Source organism: Lonchura striata, chromosome 7 (genome assembly GCF_046129695.1).
Source record: "Lonchura striata isolate bLonStr1 chromosome 7, bLonStr1.mat, whole genome shotgun sequence".
In the NCBI taxonomy this organism is placed as follows: Eukaryota; Metazoa; Chordata; class Aves; order Passeriformes; family Estrildidae; genus Lonchura; species Lonchura striata.
The window spans coordinates 35,040,072-35,062,821 of NC_134609.1; the positions used below are offsets into that span (position 1 = coordinate 35,040,072).

At 41.7% G+C, this 22,750-nt stretch overlaps 1 protein-coding gene across 3 annotated transcripts in view; it reads right to left on the reverse strand.

Moving 5' to 3' along the window:
* The window catches only part of TET1 (tet methylcytosine dioxygenase 1), a 71,629-nt gene that overhangs the window by 12,289 nt on the left and 36,590 nt on the right, over positions 1–22,750 (reverse strand). For all 3 annotated transcript variants that reach the window (XM_021529063.3, XM_021529060.3, XM_077784787.1), the window contains 5 exons: positions 12,393–12,601; positions 11,385–11,535; positions 8,832–8,921; positions 8,274–8,411; positions 436–775 (listed from right to left, as the gene is read on the reverse strand). In XM_021529063.3, the coding sequence (XP_021384738.2) occupies positions 436–775; positions 8,274–8,411; positions 8,832–8,921; positions 11,385–11,535; positions 12,393–12,601 (928 nt within the window). The remainder of the gene's footprint in view (positions 1–435; positions 776–8,273; positions 8,412–8,831; positions 8,922–11,384; positions 11,536–12,392; positions 12,602–22,750) is intronic.

A 22,750-nucleotide genomic window follows, 5' to 3' on the forward strand; every position in this document is an offset into this window, starting at 1 on the left:
CGGGGCATTTCACACGTCTCTGGCTTCATGCCACTGACAGGGAAGGATCACAGCTCAGATTCTGAGAAAGCCATTATATGCCACAGGAAGTGGAGAACACAGTTCTTGTACTTTAAAGTGACACAAATTAAAGTTGCTTATTTAGGCAAACATTCCAAAAGCATTCTTTCAAGATGGTCAAATTGCCATTATTTGTTAGAATAAGGGAACTTGGAAATACTTCACAGGTGATCACAGACCACCAATAAACTATTTCTGGATGGTCACCTGGGGTTTTCTCTGTCTCATGAGACAACGCTGGCTACAGTGACTCATTAACCCCTAAAATGGAGAATATACAAGTGGTTTATTTTAAAGGGGCTTTTCCCTCCTATCAGATGTGTAAGAGAACACGGAATCAGAACAGACTGGTAGAATTTCCTAAGTATCACTCACCTAAACAATGCAAAGTGTTGCCAAGATTTTCTGGGGCTTCAGTTTTCAGTTTTACTGGTGTTGAATATTTTTTATCTATTAATGGCTGCTTTTCAGTCGGGGTCCTCCTTGTGTCCGGTTTCTTTTTCTTGGTAGCTCTGAGAGGCTCAGCCAACATCCGCACTTCTCTGGGGAACGCTGTGAGCACCTGTATAGCTCCGGCTTTGATCTTGGCTTCCAGGCCCTCTTCAGTGCCAAATTCATCTGTTTGGGAGATCTTGTAGAGAGGCAGCACATGCAGCTGCTCATCGCTCGGAATCACCCCCACTCTCCGGTTGTCCTCCTTGGTTAAGGTACACACCTGGCAGGAGCAGAATGGGTAACAAATAAACCACACACACAAAACATGAATTATGTAACAGCTCAGGCACTCTCCTAGGCTTCACTGCTTACTCCTATTTTATGGCCTCAACACTATGGGGCTTTCTATGGAGCTTTCAAATGCAAACATCTGACAAATAATTGTTTGATCTATGATGACACAGAAAAACTATTACTACATTAAGTACTAAGTACTTAAAGCACTACATCAAGGCACATGTCCTGGATGAGAAAGTGAAACTTCGTCACAGCTCACAGTATCCACAAATATATGCCAACCTAAGTAAATAATCTCAGCTGTAAATATACTGTAAAGTTCCTAAGCATTCTGATTATTTTAATGCATACATACATCACTGATGTTCAGATTAATTTTTAAGGATTACAAAATATGAAAAATTATTATTGCATTAAATAAAGTGTCTATGACTTGGAATTTATTCCATTATTTCAAATTGGTTTTGTTTTTGTTTTGGCTGGTAAATGAGAAGACCCCCAAACCAGCACAAACAGTCACTCATACCGCTTTATATATTTTGCAAATCACACATCTAACTCCCTCCCTCTCTCAGCACTTTAACACACAGCTGTAATTAACTCACCGGACCCAGGAAATGTTCTCTTCGATCACTGCCCTACTTCCTGTTATTCTGAGTTGTGAGATCCTGGAGCCCAGAGCAGAGTGCTGATTATCTCCAGTTTGATGAGCGCACATCAGAAATGTGAATAAATATTCCAACTTATTGCAATTGTTTTCTTGCTGTCATTATAAATGCTGAACGTTTCCAACACTCTGAGTTCCAGCTGTTACCAACACTAACCCATCCCCTTGAAAGCAGTGTTGACACTGGCACTGCGTCCCTGGTGTTATTCCCAAGGGATGGCAACAGCTCCGTGTGCCTGAGCACTGGTACAAACCTTCACCTTCTGCAGCTTTGGCCCTTCCACTCCCAAGTGACTGCTACATGGCTAGGAAGCCATAGGTGGATATGGCTTAGGGAAGCTGCTGTTCCACAGGAGTTACCACCTACACACATAAAGGAACAGGAGCACCATCCAAGGATGAGATGATACTCCCTGAATGGAAGCTTATCATTCCATCATTCTGTAGGCTGAATTTGATTCCTATCATAAACAGTCAATCCAATTTACCAGAATTTTGTCACCATGCCTAACGTTCCAGGGGAGAAGAATGTTTTATTATTTAGGGGATGAAAAAAAACAAACATTTTTTTTATTTTATTTTATAGCACAGCTTTTGCATAAAGGCATCACACAATTTCTAGAAAAATAAAGTTACAAAACCACAAACTAAAAAAATTCTGAACCAAAAAGTGGTGGTTTGGCTTTATCAATAGCTCTATGCAAAGCTTGGCAGTTGCAGAGCAGCAAAAGGAGGAAATCTGAGGGGCAGAGAGAAGGAAGAGCTTTTCAGGAGGCAGTTGGAAGGGATGGAGAGGGGGCTCCAAGGCAGTTAGCAGCTGCTTTGTAGCGCTCACTGAGGTACTCACCTCCTTCTGGGCAGCCTCTGCACTGTGAGGCAGATTTAGAAAAAACAACAAGTTGTTCTGTGAGCAGCATTTGGCACCTTGCTTCCTGTGGGCTACTGCATCCTCAGTCCCACTCCCCCAGGCCCAGCAGCGCTCCCTGGCTCCTGCTCCCGCCCTGCTCTGCCCCAGGCTCGGGGCCACCGCGTCCGGCTCCGCTCACTCCACAGTGACATTGCACAGCTCACAGCAAGAGGGTCAAAACCTCCAAAGACAACTCCATTTCTGCCAAGGGCAGTGACACTTGGCTGAAACTGGCCAGCAGATGCCACATTATTCAGGAAGGATGAGAGAGAGTTGGACAGAGAGCATTATTATATGAGTGATGTTTTTAGAAAGCCCAGTGCACGCTTCCCTGCTAAATTATAAAAAAAAGCAGGAATAAAAGTCAGCATGGAGGGGCCCAGCTCCCACTTGTTTGTATCAGAAAATGGGCAGTGATCTTTTAGAATATCATGTCCCGCTTGTGTCTGGCCCATACACTAGTCTGAAAGAAGTCCTGAGGATTCAATCCACAATATTTATTATTTTGAAAATTGAGGCCCTCATCCAATTTACAATTATAAATTTCCATGCAGAAGCCCTTGTCCCTGTGGAACAAGAAAAATGAAGAACTGTTTTGAGGAACTGAACAAGATGAAGGCTGTACTATATTGACAAAACTATGGTGAAAGTACTGCCAACTCCAGCACACCCTGTATATTAAATACTGACTTCAAATACATATTAGGAAATTAATGTATAGCCAAAATTGTATCCAGATCTGAAGACCAGTGCATCTACAGCCTGAATACCATAACACCAATTTTAATACATATATACTTTCACAGTTAGTGCCCCCTTAATATATTTTAACATAAAAGTGAGGATGCTAGGGCAAACAGATAACTGAAAATAATGATATGAGAAAAACAGCCATAAATTAAGGTAGTACAGATTAACTAATAACTTACAGCTAAAGGTTGTAATTCACCAAATGAGAAATATTTGCTTAAAAAAATACTCCAATATTCAAATCTGTGCAAAATATTCCATTAAGGAACTTAGGAGCCATTACTGAGAAGTGAAAAGCAGTAATCTCCATTGGTACTGACATTGCTGCAAACTGACCAAAATTAAACACAAACATGAGAAAGCCATCAAGTCTGTTAAAGGCCATTTACAGCATGAAGCCGAATATCCTGCTACTCTGCTTTTTCCAGAACAGGCAGCTAAATCATCCAGGAGGCTCAAAGGCCAAAGAAATGTTGGCCAAATGGTGTGTTTAGGTTTCCAATGTGCTTGGTGATCAAACTAGTTACCTATTCTGGGTTTAATGATGTCATGGTAAAAGTTGCATGTTTATGAAACTTGATTATTATTCCCTTCATTTAAACTTAAAATGCACCAGGAACTCAGTGCAATCCCCTCCAGACATCCATCTGTAGCCACACAGCTTCCAATGTGTTATTCTGGGTCTCTTTGATCTGCCTGTGTCCTCTTGAACCTCACATGTAGAAATGATGGAGCCTTTTCCACTGTGTTGTAATAACAGATGTTTTACATTCAAATTTCAGCAGAGCAGTCAAACAGCCTTTCCAAACCTGGGAGATGGAATCAGGTTTCCGACACACCCCTCCCTGTGCAGCTGCAGACACAGTGGGCGACCCTGGGTACTCAGGGACTGCTGCAGCCCTGCACACCATTATGCATAAAACATCTTTGCTTTTCCTTTGCAGCCAAGACAAACCACGTTGTTCTGTTGGTCTGGTCTACCCTGAACTGTTCTGTATGTTGATCAGAACCAGGGAACCCCAAACTTATTTTCCTTTTTGCCCACTTCATGCCCCCAGGCTGTGCCATCAGACAAATGACACAGGTACAGCACAGGAACTGCTCTCTGGGAGCTCACAGGTTAGCAGAGTGAACCTCTCATGTTTTGCCATTTGCACAATATAAAAACCTAACAAATTCTTCCTTTACAGGCTCAGGGGTTCATCTTTCCTCCTACCTGTGATAAGCTGAAGCACCCATTGCAGCACTTGATACTGCTGCAGCTCCCGCAGTGAGCAGAGAGTGCACAATGTGGTGTAAACATGCACAGAAATCCTGCCAGCCTGCAAAGGCCTGGAGCCCTGTGCCAGTGGTGTGATGGGCTGTGCCTGCCAAAATACAGCAATGTATGGCAAAAGCAGAGGGTTTGGGGGTTTTATCTGAACACCAAAGAGTTTGCTGACAGACTGGTGTTTGTCAATACTTAGCTCTACTGCCAGTAATAAATTTCATAATGTAGGTGCCCTCAAAGCATAAATTTATCCTCCACCCCCTCTTCCCAATGTCTGCTGCAGACTGTGTGGTACCAGGGATCAGACAGAACTGCAGCTGGTCTCTCTCCTTCCTCACCCCAGCAACAAGGGCCCCCTGCCCCCTTGGATGAGCAATACCCACATACAAGCTGCAGAACCAGCATTTTTGTCTCCGTCTCTTTTAAGCCCCAAAAAGAACACTGCCAGTGCCTTAAATGGTTTCCCACAGGTATGAAGAACATGACCCTTCACAGCTAATCTGATAAAGAAACAAAAGTACTTACATTTCACAGGATCCATCAATAACTATAAAGCTTTTATTTGTGTTGCTTATTTAGCTACATATCCATAAAGAACATACACCCTAACACTGCAGCTGTAACATACATCAGTGGCCCATAGGAGAATGTTAAGAGATGACAAAAAAATCTAAGTAAAAATGAATGGTATATTTATTGCCTTAAAGGCTCTTTAAAAACTCAATTGCTAGGCAGAAATTATTTTTGCTTCTTTCAGACAAACACATTAGTTTGCATCTCTGTAGAATTGTCATTCTACTACAGAGCAAGCAGGGAGTGTCTGTTTTTAGCTTTCTACCAGAAGCAGTGTAAATTCAGAGCTTGACTCTGCTAGCCAGGAACAATTTTTAGCAACTCAAATCTTCAGTGGTAATCCCCAATTTGTTTAAGTTAAGGTGCACTATTCTCTCTTGTATCTCCAGAGGGCATTTCCAAGACACTCCCACTGCTAACACAAACTTTACAGGATGATTAATTTTCAGAGTCACATACAAATAGTGCAGCTGATCAAACACACATACAGAAAAAAGTGCAAGAATGTTTCAAAATATATTCTTTTAAGTGTACAGTAAATTTATTCCTTACTATTAACCTCATTTGAGTCCTTTGCTGAACTTATGCCTGGTTTAAACCATTTGAATAGACTCTGATTTTCTTTTTTTTGGGTGCCCCATGCAGAATTCCCGATCTACTTGCAGTAAAAGTGATTTACCAATGATGAAGGGAGAAAACAAGAAAGTGTCACAATAAGAGAGCCAGCAGTATTTGCAATTATCACTTACAAGGCATTTACTTTAACCTTTTTAGCCTGGAAGAACTTTTGATTTTAGAAAGATTTTGTGTTCCTGTAAGGAGAAAGGGAAGAAATCTCAACACCACTAACGAGGGCCAAGATGACAAGTACACCGATAATACGGATTTCAAAATGTAAGGTGTGACAAGCAGTTAAAAAAATAAGTGAAAAATAGTAAAGTCATGGATGCTGGAGGTTTTAGTGCAGTGCAAAATGTTCTCATTCTGTTCATTACCACATTATGAGAAAGCAATCTCTGTGAGAACTGTCACCGCAGAATTGTACTTGCACTCAGTACATTTTACAGACAAAATATGTCAAAGTTATGTAAATATCCCCTCCATCATTACGATCAGTGATTTACAAGAAATCATCATGTATTTTAAGCTAATTATGCAGTCACAGAGCACCTTCTGAAATGAGACAGGAATGTAGGAGGTGATGGTATCACATGTACTAATTTCTTTTTGTGTTCTTACCACTAGATTTCCTATGGTATTACCAGACTTGGTTATAAGCCAAAACTAACTAATTTTGATTGTCATGAAAATCTGGACTGAAGCAAGCCCAGAATGTCCTGCCACCTTGTTTGCAAAACCCAACATTTTTTGCTTTAGGCTTCCAATTCATGTGACTGTAACTGTGCACAGACAGGGAACAGCAAACACTGTGTGTCCTGTGACCACAGCCACAGCTCCTCAATGGGGAGGCTGCACAGTCACCACGAGGTAACTCCCAACTCCAATTCACCTTCACAGTGCTCCAATTCAAGCAGGTACACTCAAGTGTTGATACTTACAGCTGTTTCCTATTTACAAACAGCCCCTTGCTGCAAGTATACTAAAATAAAGAGAAATCCTGTCTAAATAAAGAGAACACAGGTATGCAGCATTTATATGTGAGCGAGCTACCCATGCAAACCAGATTGCAAGGCAGAGTTTTCAGCAGTTAGAATCAGTTGGTCACGTTCTGCAAAAATGACAAAATTTGGCAGAACTTGGTAGCAAGTGATATGATAAGCATACAATGACCTTCCACAAGCTGTAATGTTCTATGCTTCTGAGACTTGGAACTACTTGAAAACACACCACATAGAATCCATGAAATATCAACACCAGCAAGGATCATGTGAAGCTGAAATGACAGCAGGTACTAACAGATAAATCCAGTTGTAGAAATATTCCCTAATGCATTCCTCAAAAAAGGTTTCACTGTCTCTCCAGGTGCTTCTGGCCATAACTTATGACTTTTTTTGGGATCCATTATGGCAAAATTTGTAGCAGACTTAGCTGCCATTTCATCTCTAATTTAAGAGGTAATAGAGCACTTAAATTATTCTTTTCAGAACATCTAAACTTCATCAAAAAGCAAATGTAGCTTGCCTGACAAGGAGGTCTCATTTTCAAGTTTAGAATCTTTAACGGCATCAAATTCCTATGCTTCAGAAGCAATTCTGCTATGCATACTTCCAACACTAAGCAAAAATAGTCTATTGAGGACTGGCATTCCTGGTGGATTCCATAGTTGCTTCCACACTTGAAAGAAATGAACGTTTTCTCCCTTTACAAGCACAAAATTAACATTAAACAATTGTACCAGTCATTTCATTGCTGTCACATACAAATGCTCAGTGTTAACTATAGGTGCAAATGCAACACTTTACTGAATCACAGTAACAGAATAATTCAGTTTGCATTTTCAATAAAAGAAAAACTTCTAGAGTAAGCAAAGCTTTTAGATAGAATTTTTCAAGATATACATCCTTTGATAGAAAAGTTTCTCTTGTTACCTGTACTGCTGTACAAGAAGTCACCCTCATTATTCCGAGCACTGTGATGCTTCAGCTGCTCAAAGAATACTGCCAAATTTTTCTGCTTTGACCTTGTCTTTCTTCAACACTATGGTCTTAATTTCTAGAAGATCACTTAATTGAGTAATTTCCAATCAATTTTCTCACTGGCAATCCATCAAGGTATTTCATACAACAGCCACACCAATCTGTGGGTTTTCCATTCACGCTGAGATTTAAAGACTGTAATGGTTAACTGGCTCCACCACAATCTATACTGTCTACTTCCTGACCTGTAACTACATTAACATGAAACCTGCTAAGCACCTAATGCAAGAAAGTGAATTTGATGAGCCTAGGAGAGGTAAGTTACTAATTATTTTGTTTGCTTTAGCTCTTCCTCTACAGAGGTCTGTACAGCTCCTTGGTTGGACAATTATTTGCCTTTAACACCAGCTCTTTCCCAGGAATAACTTATCTGCCCTCTGCCCAGGCCTCTGCAAAGGACCAGGAGTCTTTACAGAATGAAGGTATTTTGTAGGAAGGACCAGTCCCGTCCCCTTCTTGATCTATTATGCAATAAAATTAACTGATGTCCTCTGTAGACAGTAACAAATCTATGCAAATAAGATGGGCATCAATAAATGGCAACAGGCAGTTAATTTTGAAGCAACGTCAAAACCATGATGGAACTGAACCCACAAGCAGCTCCCCGGAGCTCGCAGTCACAGCAGCCAGAGCACAAGCGAAGCGCTGTGTACATACCACGGTGCTGCCGTTGTGCATGTTGTGGGTGTCCTTGTGGGCGTGGGCACAGAAATCGATGCACGCCGTGACGCCGGAGAAGGGCCGGCCGTCCTTGCAGCCCAGCCGGCAGTCGGGGCCCATGTGCTCGTTTTCCACCTGAAAGGAGAACACACTGCAGCCACTGGGCACGGCAGCATGCCTCTGCAACCCCACAGCCACCAACAGCTTCGTGACAGAATCAAGGCAGCCAGGCAGGCTCAGTGATTCCCATTTTCCTATGGAACATCTGTGGCTGGACACCAGCAAGATAATCAGGTCAGTCACAATCCAAATGTCTTGGACAGTAAAAACATTTCATTTATAGTATTCTCTCTAAGCATTTTTCACATTTAAAAATACGGTGCTACTTAAGCACCATAAGTAGCTTAAGTACCTCAAGTAAAGAGGGGCTGTGTATGGAAACCTGCCAAATGCACCGGGATTCACGGCCACCGGGAGGGCTGCAGCTCCACCCAGAACATGCTCTGGGACTGCTCCTTGGATTGAAACTATCAAAGCTGGATCTCACACACCCACCTGGTTCTGGAAAGCTTCTGGAGCGAGCTTCTTATAAACCGGAGCCACATCAGTAGCTAACGTTTGCAAATTATTTTCAAGAAGTTCCTCCTGCAGGGAAAAGCAACATTCAGTGCTGCAGTTAGCTTTGAAAGAATCTCAGCCAGTTTAGAGATGCCCAAAAGGTCAACTTCTACCTCATATTTTATTAAACTGACTTCTGTTCTGCTGCCCTTTGTCGCTAACCGTAAATGTCTGCTTTTGCATGAGTAAAACACCAAAGCTGTTAAACAGAAATCAGCCAAATAACAATAGAGGATACCTGCTAGGTTACAGCAACCCAGCACACAGGGACTAATTTCTGCACCATTTTCCATATGCAGTCAAGGAGTGAGGTATGTTGCACAAAAAAACAGAAATAACATTCAGAGGAGAAAAATTGCACCCCAAGCTGAGTGGGGATGGAAGCCCAGGCTTTCTGTTAATGTTTTGTTTATGGAGCCTCAGCCTATGCAGACACACCATGCAAGAAACTCCTAACAGCATTTATCTTCAGTTCTCAGGTCTTCTCTCATACTGTAGCAGAACTTCCAGCAGAAACATTTGTTAACTATTTTGTTTTTCAGAGGGGCAAAAATCAGGACTTAATGGAAATAACTACTAGATTCAGAAATAATATTCCTTTTTTTAGGTTAATCCATATAAACAGAGAAGTAGTTAGGCGGGCTTCTACAGCAGTGTCATATTTAAGCTCTTATTTGTAGAAACAATCCCTAAATTCTTACCCTAAGCTTTTGCTTTTCCAGGAAAATTACCAAACAACTGGGAAAGCAGAGGGCAGTGACAGACTCCCTAATTTCTTTTCTTCCAAGGACCAAGCTTTGAGAGACAACTGCAGCTTCAGTTTCTCACAGTGCATAGTGGCAAAATGAAGCAAGCTTTAATTTTTTGTTTAAAAAACCCACTTGTCACCACACACTATAAACACCAACATACATAAACACCAGGAGACTTCACTTTTTTCAATGGGCTATTACATTACAAGATGATACTGTATTTTTAACTTGTACTAAACCCAGTTTTATCAGCTGTAAATGGCTACCACAAGATTTTCTGAACCACATTAGCTAATGTATCCTTAATTATCCATCCTACCAGGAGGATACCTACCCTAGGAACCATTCTTTCCTCAGTATATTACACCTTAACCTCATCTCATTCAGCATCAGAAACCTACAGAGAAAATGCATGCATAGAATGCTCCATGCATAGCATTATACAGGGGGAGAACCTAAGCACACAGGCAGTGGCAAAGGACAGAGAAGGAATGGGATCCCTAAAATGGAAGAAAGCCCAATAAATATATTTTCCTATAAATTAAAAGTTTGTAAAACAAACTCCCTCTTGAGACTAGGAGAGCTGGGTTTGGCTGTAGAGCCTCAGGAAGGTGTTCAGAGAGGAGGGCAGAGGGGCAGTGTGCTGTCTGAGACAGAAGCCCCACCTCATGCCCAAATGAGGTTTGTCAGTACCCACAGTGCCATGGACTCCACATGCCTTGGGGGAGACCGGGGGCTTGCACTCATGTGCATGAGAAATACTTCATAAACGCTTTTAGGACAACCAGTCAGGAGCTGGGAGGAGTATGTACCTGCAGTGAATCAAGTGACATCTATCAATAAAGAAGGGATGTTTCACACTGTGTGCACATAGAAAGATTACTGCAGTGTAACTCCAACAGAGAAACTATGTGCCCAACAGTGCCCAAAACATGTCAGCCATGCTAGGAAAAATGTGGTATTTTTACCTAGGAGATCCATAGGGAAGTGGGGTTACACACACCTACAGTCAGAAAAAAAGGCACTTTGGAGTCACCCTGAGAAGTCCCACCAGGCAGTGGTTACCACTTAGAACATTTTTATTCCTACTCCAGGAAAATATTTTCAATGTCAAGTAACTAACATGGTTGGAATTATTTTAGAGGTTTATTACTTCACATAATCCATCACTGTTTTCTGTGCTACCTCAACTTTATGGCATCACTAACACTCTTAAGCAGCAATAATGGTATCATTTCACTGCATTGCAATTTAGTGTGTTCATTCCTTTGAAACTATTTTAAAAAACACGCTGTCCACAGAAAAAAACAATTTATTCTTGGTGACAGAAGGAGCCCAGGCTGTCAGCTGGTCCTACAACAGTGGCAAAACAGTGCAACCCCAACATACAACATTTTCTGTGTCAAGGCAAAAGGCCTGAAACCCTGAGCCGCAAGCTTGGCCCTTAGAATATGGCCTTTACTTCCAAAGAATAAAAATTTCACACAGAGTTACATACTGAGCTAAACTTTATGCAGAAAAGCATTAAGAATAATTTTATGGTTTGTAAATATATAGTAATTATTTCACTGAATGAAATTCACTGTCATTTATTCTAAATACTACAGTTAAAAAAATGTTGTTTGGTGTGAGTCTGTGGTAAGTTACACACACGTGTGGGAGAAAGAAGGGGTGGAGAACATCTAGTTCTGAAAATCATCAGAAAAGGCATTTTGATAAAAAACCAAATAAATCTTACTTGTTTAGGGTCATCAGTGAGAAGCCTAAATTTCCTGGGGTTTTTGCTCCTGGCAAACTTACAGCCATTGAAATACATACTCCATGAACAGCCAAATGAGAATGATGCTCCACAAGTTTCTGGGTCAAGTCCTTGACATGCACAAGTACGACTACAAAAGGAAATAAAGACGTATCAGGTCAGCTGGCAACACAGCTCTTGGGTCTGGGGTTTTATTTAGGTCAGTGCTATTTTGCTATTTCTTTTATAATGCAGAGCATAACAAAGAAATTTGTGAAATTCACAGTTTAATGAGGTATTTTGTATTAAGAAAATACTCCTGTGTAGAGGGCTGACTTTTCTCCATGAAAACAGTCTCAAGTTCCTCAACATCCAATTCTGGGACAGAAGTATAAACAGTTACAGCTATATAAATACACCCATGCATTCATTTTGACTTCTCCAGCTGAATAACCTCTTCAACCAAGAAACTAGCCCTGCTGCTTAAAGTTATCCCAAATGCATTAGTTCTTGTGTTTTGTGCAGCAAAACCATTAACTCCTAATTGATTTGAGTTTCTGAGTAGACCCTTTAAGAACACAAGCATTAGATTCAGGTCCCCATACAGCTCTCAGAGTCTGTCAAATGTGGACTACACAAGAATCAGCACATAGGCAGCACTGCAGGTGCAACATATTCTCTAATCAATTAAACTAAATTCCTCTCAGAGGCACAGAGAGGAAGATCGTAGGTTTGAGTGTCCAACCTCACATCTACTTTAGGGAGTCACAGCCCCCCTTCCTGGGAGCTCTGTTAGCACTGCTGTGTGTGCACAGGGCACGCTGCATGGAGCTCACGGCCACCCCTCGCCTTGGGCACGGCGCACGCAGCTCCCAGGGAGAGCCTTTTGCCGAGGAAAGGCCAGGAGCGAGGTGCGGGCCTGGAAGGGCGGCCGCTGGTCTGGGGTTGTAGATGCACAAGGGAGCTCCTGATGTCAGAACGCTGCCGGGCTCCCGGGGCAGGACTCACTCTTCGTTGAGGGCGCAGCGGCGGCTTGTGGGACAGCCGTACTTGCGCAGGCTCTGGGTCAGCTCCTTGTACAGCGTGTCCGCCAGGAGGTGCGGGATCCCCTCCCAGGCCAGGATCAGGATCACGATCACAGCCGTCTGGCAGTGGTGCCCCGCACGCTGCCGGACCAAGCACAGCAACTTCTCCTCATCGCTGCTTCTTCGGATCACCTGGAAGAATCGTTTGGATTATTCTTTGCTAAGCACGGACATCACCTCATGAGCTGCTCTTCTCTGGGACAAGTAAGGCCTGGAAAAGCAAGAAATGCTGCCCAGAGAGCATCCATTGCAAGCAGGACTGGGACAGCATCGCACACTCATCTCTGGTGTAGAACACGATTTTGTCTTGCTTTTTTCCCCGCAGTAGAAATAGCAGTACATTTTACAGGAGGAGCAATATTTTAGGTGTTGTACACAAACAATAAAGACAATGCATTACAAGGAAAATAACCCCTAGAAGGAGAACTTCTGAGAACATAACATTACCTTGAAAATACAACAAAAAATGTAGTGCCAAATGCTCCGGAAGGCAGGTACCTGAAAACACACTCCCAAAGCACAGATGGGCATGTGCTAGGGCAGCTACCAGTGTTATAGGTCAGTATCTAAGACGGTTCCCACCTTGCAAAGAAAAATTAGAAGAAAACAATGAAACAGACTGTGCTCTTAGTGAGGGAAGGAATGTGATTTTTCAGAATATATCCCTAGACTACCTATATTAAGTTCTTAGAGTGATGAAGCTTTTACTAACCTGTGTGATACACAGAGCAACCTTATTCCTCATACACAGACTAACCAGTATGGAATAGTACAGTACACCGCTGAATAAAAATGGGCAATATTATAGTCCTACTCCCACATATTTAGGTATTTGTCACAGTCTGAAACAGAGATGCATTTAAGACTACCAAAAATGCATTAAAACTAGGTAGTACTAGAATATAGTATTTGAAAATAGGTTTATTTATTAATCCAATGTGTTTTCGGAAGCACAGCCTGCACAAAGCCTCCAGCAACGGTGTCAACTTTGCAGTGTGAAGCTTTGAAGCCCACAGGCCTGGCCCTCTCGGAAGCAGTAGAGGCTCCATCCTCCTCAGCCCTGTCTGGGGGAGGCTGAGGACCTGAGTGGCTCTCACTGTGTGTGCCCAAGCCCTGCACTGCAGGCTCCATTGCAACCCACCTCTCCAGGCATGCAGCTGCTCAGCCCAGCCTTCACCCAGCACCCTCTGGACCAGCAGAGCTCCTACAGGTAACAGACAACAGCACTGGGCATGGACCAGGAAAGCAGGAAGGCAACAGTTCACTTGCTCTTTCAATACCTTCAAATATCTGAGCATTCAGGCAGATTCCCTATTGGACTGATGTCAAATTTGCTTTGCTGCCAGATGTGCAGCTGTCATTCATATGTGACCCCTTAGCCTGATCACCACTGAATATCTAAGCCATTTGGACTCATTAAAAGCAGGGACTAAAGCATACTTGCAATTCATCTGCAAGTGAAAAGGTGTGCAACAGATGAACAGTAGGAGAGAGCATCTGTGAAGGCTGAGCAGGAAGAAGCAAGCTTAAAGTTTGTGTCAAGAGATAAAGTATGGCCCTTCTAAAGTTAATCATATACTCTTACAGTCAGTCTTAAGCTGAATGAGAATATGAGTAAATGCCTCTGATACACCATTCCTCAAAAGGAGTCTCGGTTGTGACTCCCCAACAGTTCAGTACCTTTTATAAAGAAAAATAATCCAACTCATTCACATTTAGGCAAGGTTTACAGAAATCTGTTATGGCTGATACACAATACAGGTTACTCATGTCAATGTGAGTTTTACATTTCTGAGGCAGCACAGTTCCCTCAAGCCAGAACAACTTAATTTTGTTACTCAGTGTGAAATGATGCTTTCAGTTTTCTTTTTAAATTTTTTTTAAAAATTTATTTCTAGACTATAACTTCAATAACACAGTGTGGTACTGTACAACATCAGGTTGCCCGTTATAAGTTCTCTTATACCTTTAAGCTACAAAGAGTGTCCAGGAAAAAATACAAATGAACACAAAGAAAATATATAGCTGCCTTTAAACCAAGACCACATTTTCCTGGAGTCAATGTAGCTGGAATTTGCTTCATTATGTACATAGCAGAGAATCCAGGACTCTTATTGGACCTCAAAACATTTTAGAGGCATTTCCCTCACCTTGGAGGACACAAAGGCAGCAAAGGGATTTATGTGTTGTGTGAATGTCACTTCTGCAGGTCAGGTTACACCATGTGGAGCCCAGCCAGCTCCACAGCCGAGCGCTCCTGGCCCCAGGGATCAGGCACTTCTCCCAGCTGGAACAGGCTCAGAGGAGCCCACTGCACCAGAGCAGCCCCACAGCCAGGGCAGCACAGCAGAGCTGGAGCCAAGCTGCTTCCCATGGCAGCTCAGGGTGCCCTGCACATGCTACCCCTGACATTCTCACAGAAGTACTAAACTGAGTAATAATAATAAATCTGCAGCAATGCTACACTCAGTGTACAGAAAAGCAGTTTTGAGCAAGGCAACCAAACTCTGGAGCGTTTCCTCAGACAGGGAACAATGCAGAAATCAGCTGGTAAACCTTGTATCCTAAGATTTTTGGTATTACTCATGATTTCTGTGATGTAGTTAGCAACAGTGATAAAGTAAATAATTTAAGACTTCAGTTTGTTTAATTTTGGTCCCTAATGAATTTAAAAGGCATGAGAAAGTAAACATCTGTTAAGTGGGAAAACTTCAGCTAAAGTTTTTATTTTCCCATTCTAAAATCCTTCTCCTGCAATTGCTTTTCCACACAAGCTTACCATGACTGACTGTCTGACTCAAGCTGAAAAAATAACATAATCAACAAAACAGACTTGAAACAAGTTTGTGAAGCATTATGTAACACTTAAATGCAATAAGCAATAGCATCAGACTCAAATTGTCCCAAGGACGGTTTAGATTGGATATTAGGAACAATTTCTTCACAGAAGGGACTGTCAAGCCTTGGTATAGGCTGCCCAGGGCAGCGGGGAAGTCCCCATCCCTAGAGGAATTTTAAAGACATGCAGATGTGGTGTTTAGGGATGTGGTTTAGTGGTAGACTTAGCAGTGCTGGGTTAATGATGGGACTCAGTGATCCTAGAGGGCTTTTCCAGCCTCAGTGATTCTGTGATGCTATGGTCAGCTTCTTGGAAGTATGCAGGGCCAGATCACCCCTCATTTCAGCAAGCACTCAATGTCATCAGTGCTACGTATCCATCAAGACTCCCACATTAACAATGAATAATCTGTTTCAGCTGCAACATAACTCCAGGAAAGATCAAAACCTAACAAACTTCTCCACAAAGCTCAACTGATCCCCACGGGTCCTGCTCTGCACTCAGTAACAGGGCATGAAGTCACAAGGCTACCCACTCCCTCACCTGTGTGTGAACATCACCATGGCTGGGACAAAAGGAAACACTGATATGGGACACAGCCCCTTCCACAGAGCTTCCACAGTACCATCCTTTATCATGCTTGTAGGCTGCTAATCTGGGCAGGATGCTCAGTTATTTTGACCATTTTTAAACCCAGTTTTGTCCATCCCTCTGATGCTGTAGTTGTACACAAACTTCTACCATGTTCTGCATTCCTACAGCTATCCAGGTGTCTTTGATGATGTGTACATCCAAAGGAAGGCAGCAACTGAAGTAATTAATTTTATCAGCTAGCCCAGAGAGTCTCAAACAGAACGTGAGAATATAGCAAGAACGTGAGAATATGAGCAAGCCTTCAAGGTGAGCCACAGCTAACTTAGACACAAACACAATCAGCAGATCTTAGGGCAACACACCAGAGCTACATCTTTTTCTATAGCCACAAAGGTCTAGCCTTAACCCAATTTTCTTATCAGAAAGCATGAACCAAAAACTACAGTTTATTTATTGAAGAGGTGCCTTATCCAGCAAAATTTACTCCAGCAATTTAGCAACAAGTTATGGGATAAACAAGAGAAGTTAAGATTTTTCACACCTTTATATGAAAGGATAGTCAAGAGACAGAAAGCGATTCTAAAAATTGCAGAGTACAAGAACAAGGTCAGAGCAGCAGACTGTCCCACCTTATCCTGAGCCTGACTAACAGCAGATGCCTATAGATGAGCAAAAAAGGCACTGGGATGTGGAGATTGTTCTCAGTGAGGGCAGGCACCTTCCAGCCACCCACCTATAGAAGCTCAGGGGATGTGCTCTGTCCCAGCTTTTTAAGGATTTGCCTTTTCTGCACGTCTCCACTCATTTTTAAATCTATGCAGCAATTTACCACCCACTAAAGTACCAGGAAAGTTTAACTACATATTATGTGCAAGAAAAAAACACTGTCTTTTCCCCGTGTATAGCTCACTCCCTGCCCTCTAGCTTTGATCCAGGATGAGACTGGGTAAGACACTGTTCTTCAGCTCTCTGTGCCACTGGAGACTTCAGAGAGCCCTTCTTTCTCCTCTTTCTCCTCCCCTTCCCACCCTGCCAGGCTGCCCAGCCTGCACCTGCCTTTCCCAGCTCTGCTGTGCTTCCTGCAGATGGGAGAGCAGACCCAGCCAACCTGAAGGGCAACACACTTTCTCACAGAGGCAGAACTATGTTCCATGACTTCTTTGTTCGTCCCCAATTAATTCTCACCTGTTTGTTTTACTGTTTCCATCACACATGAACAAGTTGATGTCTAATGAACCATTATCTTGAGCACTAACAGTGCTCCATTACTGTGTATATGAAACCACAACACTGTTTTTTTTGTGGGACTTTATATTTATCGAGTGAGTATCAGCTATTATTTTAATGGCCATTTGTTATTTGTTGTGATTGCAAGTCCTTCCTGCTCTTCATTATGCCTGTCCCTCCACTTCATTATCCTAAACAACTTCTTATCATCAGCAGTTTGGCTCCTGTCTCCCACTTTTTCCAAACGATTTCTAAATGGTTTGCAATGAATAGTATCAATAAAGTTACACTATCAATAAAACCTGCTTCAGCTGTCCAAATGCTCGAGTTCTACTTCCTTGGCAGGAGCTCTAGAACAAGGAATAAAACACTGTGAATAAAAATGTCCTGAGACACAAGCCAGTCTATCTAAATTAGCACGTACATGATTTACAAAAGTAGCTAAGAGTCAGCCTGCAGAAGCTCAGTGGACCAGATGCTGAATTACCACATGGATGAGAAATTGCTTTCCAATTACCATCACCAGAAGAGCTGTGTTAACTTTAACATGATAGAAAGCAGACACTGCTAGCAAAGAGCACAAAATCTTAACTGTGTTAAATAAACTCCTGTAAATTACTGGATAAACCTCCCCCAAAACAACAGAACCAACAAAAAGGTCCTTTTTAGGTATTTTTCATCTCCATGTGGTTCCACTGCAGTATTCCCTCCATCTCATTCTGAATTTCTCAGTAAAATAAACCATGACTGCTTTGCAGGGTACAAGCAATTGATTTGAAAGTGAGAACATACTTAACTGTTCCTTGTAATTTCCTGAAATAGGAAACTCATTTACAGCACTGTGGCTTCAAGTTTTCTAACCTGCAGATTTTGCCTCCAGAGTCTGTGTATGGAGATCCCTTAACACATGACAAGATCCTACTAAGTTACAACTCCTTAATAATTAATAATACAATTCCTTCTACCAGTACAAGGTGCTGTCCAAACCTGCTGCTGTTCTGACAGGTGGTGCTGTGACAGACAGCAGGACAAATGGCCCAGCTTGTCACAGAAGTGAGTCTGCCCTCCTTTTTCCTAATTGCCCTTTAAACATGCACTAAATCACATTAAAACCCTTTCCTTACTGGAAAATGTTACAGCCTTTTATTCTCAGCATGTCTAAGAGATATTAAAATGGAAATCAGTTTCACTTTGCTGAATTCTCTCTTCTTGGTGCTAGCAGACTACATCAAAGGAGTTAGCTCTGAACAGCTGCTGTCAATCCAATCCTGTAAAGTTCCTTAGTCATATCTGCAGGAGTATCACTGATGTGCAATATTTGCAATTATCTGCAACACTTTTGCAGTTGTTTCTGGCTGTGGTGGTTACAGATAAGCAGACTGCAGCACGTTCAGGGTAAATGGTTCTTCTGCAATCATGCCACCAGCACTGCAGAAGTGAGGACAAAACCCAGGTCTTAGCTCCCAATGCCCTTCCCCTCCTCACTCCCTCAAGCCTCCCCTTCTGCCAGACTGCAGCCATGGAAAGCTGCACTTGGTTTGGCAGGGATGTTTGTTCAGAGGTCACATTGCTTTAAATACAGTAGTGATAATATCAAATTTCTTGCTTGTTAATAATACTTAACCTTGTTTACCTTAACACAGCTTTTGTCCTTCATTTTTACTTTATTATTTTTACTTAAAGAACAGATTCACTTCAGATGATGTTACAAACTTTTCTGTCCAAAATAACCTCCTCTAACTCTGTATTTAGCCAACAGTGAAAATAGTGCCTGCATAGCTACATTATCATAATGTGGTACAACACTACAGCAAGAAAATGATGCTCTAATAAAACACCATTGAAAAAAGTGAAAAAAACACCCCACCAACCATCCTCTCTATCTGTTAAAAATAATTTCGTTTAAGACTTCTCCTATGGAATACAAGACTTAATCATAAAGACAGTTCAATAAATGAATGAAAAGCACAAAATACAGTAGGTTGTTTAAGGCAGAATGGAACTGCACATCCTACTTACACCTGTGTCATGGAGACAGTCCAGCAGAATTTACTTTAAAGTCTTTTTCAAATCTGTTTTAAAAACTCCCCAATCATGTTCCAAATTACACAACACCTTCACCATCCCTCACCAAGCAGGGCTGCACCAGAACTCCTGAACCCTGAACTGCCAAGCAGGAACAAAAATAACCATCACAGAGCCATTTTCCTTCAATGGATCACTAATACTAATTAATAGCTAACAGTACTGTAACAATAATAACAGTATTATTAGTACTAACAGTAACAGAGAGAGAGAGCCAAAGCAGGAGTAACTTCTCCATTTCCTCACTTTCTCAATTCTCACTTTCAATGACTTTCTCAACACAAACTAGCAAAGTGAAAAAAAAAAAATCTTCTCTGCAGCTATAGTTTATTGTTATTAAGGCTCACTCAGCACTTCACAAATTGTAGTTTCTGGCATTTAGTTACAAATTCCTACTGGTTCAGTGATCTAGAAAATCTTTATTATAACAATGGGCTATCTAAGCATTACTTTAAAAACATTAGTTTTAGTGGCTAATATCAGGTTTGCATTTGTACAGGACTGTAATGAGTATTTTTATCTGGTTTTATTCCATCCCTGTTTTTTTTCTTTTAATGCTGCCTACTAATAAACAGCCAGCATAAAGAAAATAAAGATTCAAGCTGTCAAGACATAAATAAAAAACTCAAAAAAGGCAAAAAGTCCACAAGTGAAAGACTCTTAAGAAACAACACCCAAAAGGCATAAAAGCACCATAACAGTGTACTTTCAAAGAAATTAGGTCTACCACCAGGATAACAGAATCTAAAAGGTCAACAGATCATCCAACTGTTAATAAAAAACCAACAATCAAAACCAACCAAACAAAAAACCAGGAAAAAAAGCATTCAGAGATGATAAGGCTCTGATGTTCACAAACAAGAAGTTTGGAAAGATTCCTATGTCAAAAAAGCTTTACAGGGGGACACCCAAAATTTTTTTCTGACGTTAAAGCCCTGACAGCAGCTGTTAGAGGACAATCGTAAAAAACAAACACACACAAAACCTAAACTCCCATTTTCTGCCCCCAAAAAGCAGGAGTTTGCCAAGTTCAGATGATACCCACAAAAGAAACTGAAGGATGAAACAAGTGCAGTATTAAATGCGATGTGCATTGTATTAATTTTTAATGCTTAATTACCAGAGGGCCTGAAGATTCCCAAGAGGACCCAGGCCTGTACAAAGCCCCTGGAAGAAACCCCTTGATGCCATGCTCAAATCAGCCTGGTGTGTGTGCAGGAAAGGAAGGGATCCCTCAGGAATGCTAATGCACAGGGACAGCTCAAACCTCCCAAATGACACCTCAGCATTTCTGTGGCTTTTAGATAGACTCGGGCTCTGAGCTGGGCATTGCCATGCAGGAATGACAAGCTGGCATAATGATGGAAAGCACTATGGAAATGCCAAATCACTGCTGTGCAACAGTGAAAAAGCTAAAACAACTGCAAGGAATTACTGGGAGTGGAGCACTGGTTGAAATCATTATTGCCAGCATTTTAACTTCCAGCATAAGGGAACAGGAAGGAAAGGGAGAAAATTACATTTATGAAAGGCAACTGAACACAAGAACACTGCCTCCAGCTCAGGGAAGCACAAAGCCGTGAATTACTGCAAACCAAGTGAGTCTTCTGGGAGGCAACTGCCCTGCTCTTCCACCTTTGTGCTATTGATCAGCCACAGAGACACAATATTGGCAAAAAGAACCTCGGCCTGGCCCAGAGGGTTTTTGTCATTTCTTCTCCCTCATTTTTTCTTCCAGAGCTGGAGACTTAAAAAATGCATTGCAACTCCAAATGAAGGCAAAAGATAGCAATGATACCTTAGGTGATCCAAGTCAACAGCCACCTAAACCAGGAAAAGGAGCCCACAGCAAATGGATTTAATCCAAAACCAACAAAACCTAAATCTCAGCCCTCCTCTGAGGTCAGCACTGATGTGCCTTTGGCTTCAGTGCTGCAGGATGATGCCTACAGTGTGCTACTCATGAACCACTCACAAATTTATCAACCCTCTCACATAAATTGAGGTAATTGTAATTTACCATTACCCAGAGCAGGAGAAAACCAAACCACAGCACATCTACTACCAGCTGAAGCTCTTGATCAAACAGTGGGACCACTGAGTCCAATCACCACTGGCTGATTCTAGGGATGCACAGGAATGTGAAAACTTTCATTACACAAACAGGCTACTGAGAGTGACAGGCAGTCATTTCAGTACTTCAATGCTTTCTTTTCTTTAACATACTACACAACAGTATGATGAGTTGGACAAAGCAAAAGAAATCCAAACAGAAAAGAAGAAAGCATCCATTTAGCCCAGCAAGTGTCTCAGGATGGTAAGTTATTTTCTGCCCACACACCTGTCACCACACAATACCCATACATTAGGAATCTGTGGCAAAGCCCTACTAATTCTGTTCTGATAAACAAATGAGACAACACAATTTGATGGGGAGAAGAAAAAAACCCAGAGGTCAAGCAATGTTGTCACTGCCTCGTGCAGTGAAAACAATCACAAGCTCATCTCCCCAGTTCGTGTGGGTGCCTGATACCTACACATAAAACAGGCACAAGGTTTCCAACCCTGGGCAGTATTTACTGAAAATGTTTAACTAATAGGAGCATTCTTGTTCATATCCAGAAAGGCAAAGTATCACCCTAAATTACAATACATTTAAAAAATACTGAAGAGATGCTTAGTATTAGAAGAGTGAAAATAAGTAATTCTGCAAATTTATAGTCACTTGAAATCTAAGAATGGAGTCTGTCCCAGAAGATGTTTAACACACCAGGTGCATCTTGGAAGTCATTTAAGAGAAAATAACTTGGGAGACAATCAGTATTGTGGAATGCAGTCATTATCAGAAGAATGTGTGGACACAGGTATTTTGGAAAGCCTCCTTTAATTTTAAAATGTTTCTAATAAACAAAAAAGATAAAACAGCCTAGTGGAAATAGGGAAAAATTATAGGGAAAAAATAGTTGAATGTGATCAACAGGCAAGTTCCATTCTTCTACCCTGTTTGCTTCAGCAGAGCTCCATCCCAGTGCTCTCAGCAGCGAGTCCCTGGGGAGCCCTAAGGGCAAAAGCATGTCCATCTGCAAAGCAGAAATGAGCCTGTTCCAAAGGTCACTGGAAATGAGTACATGAAAGTCTCTGTGCAGCTACAGAGTTCATGGCTGCAAATATCACAGAGCACAGCAAACCTTTTCCAGACACTTTGAAACAAATCTTACCATCCAGTTTCTCTGGTTATAGCCAAAACCCAAATATGCTCCATAAAAGGATTAAAAGTAGCACTGCCCATGAAAAATTAATGCAACACATTAAGAACATCAACCCAAAATATACATCTTATACAGGATGAAACAGTTCTACAAATGTCAGGGATTCCCTTCCCTGTCTTGTACTGAACAGTCACACAGCAACAGCTGACTTGGAAAAACATTTTTCTCTTTAGGTGTGAATCCACACAAAAGAAAGTCACTGCTCCCTAGAACTTCAGTTAAATGAACATTAAAGCTGTGTCTCACAAACATTTTACATACAAAAAG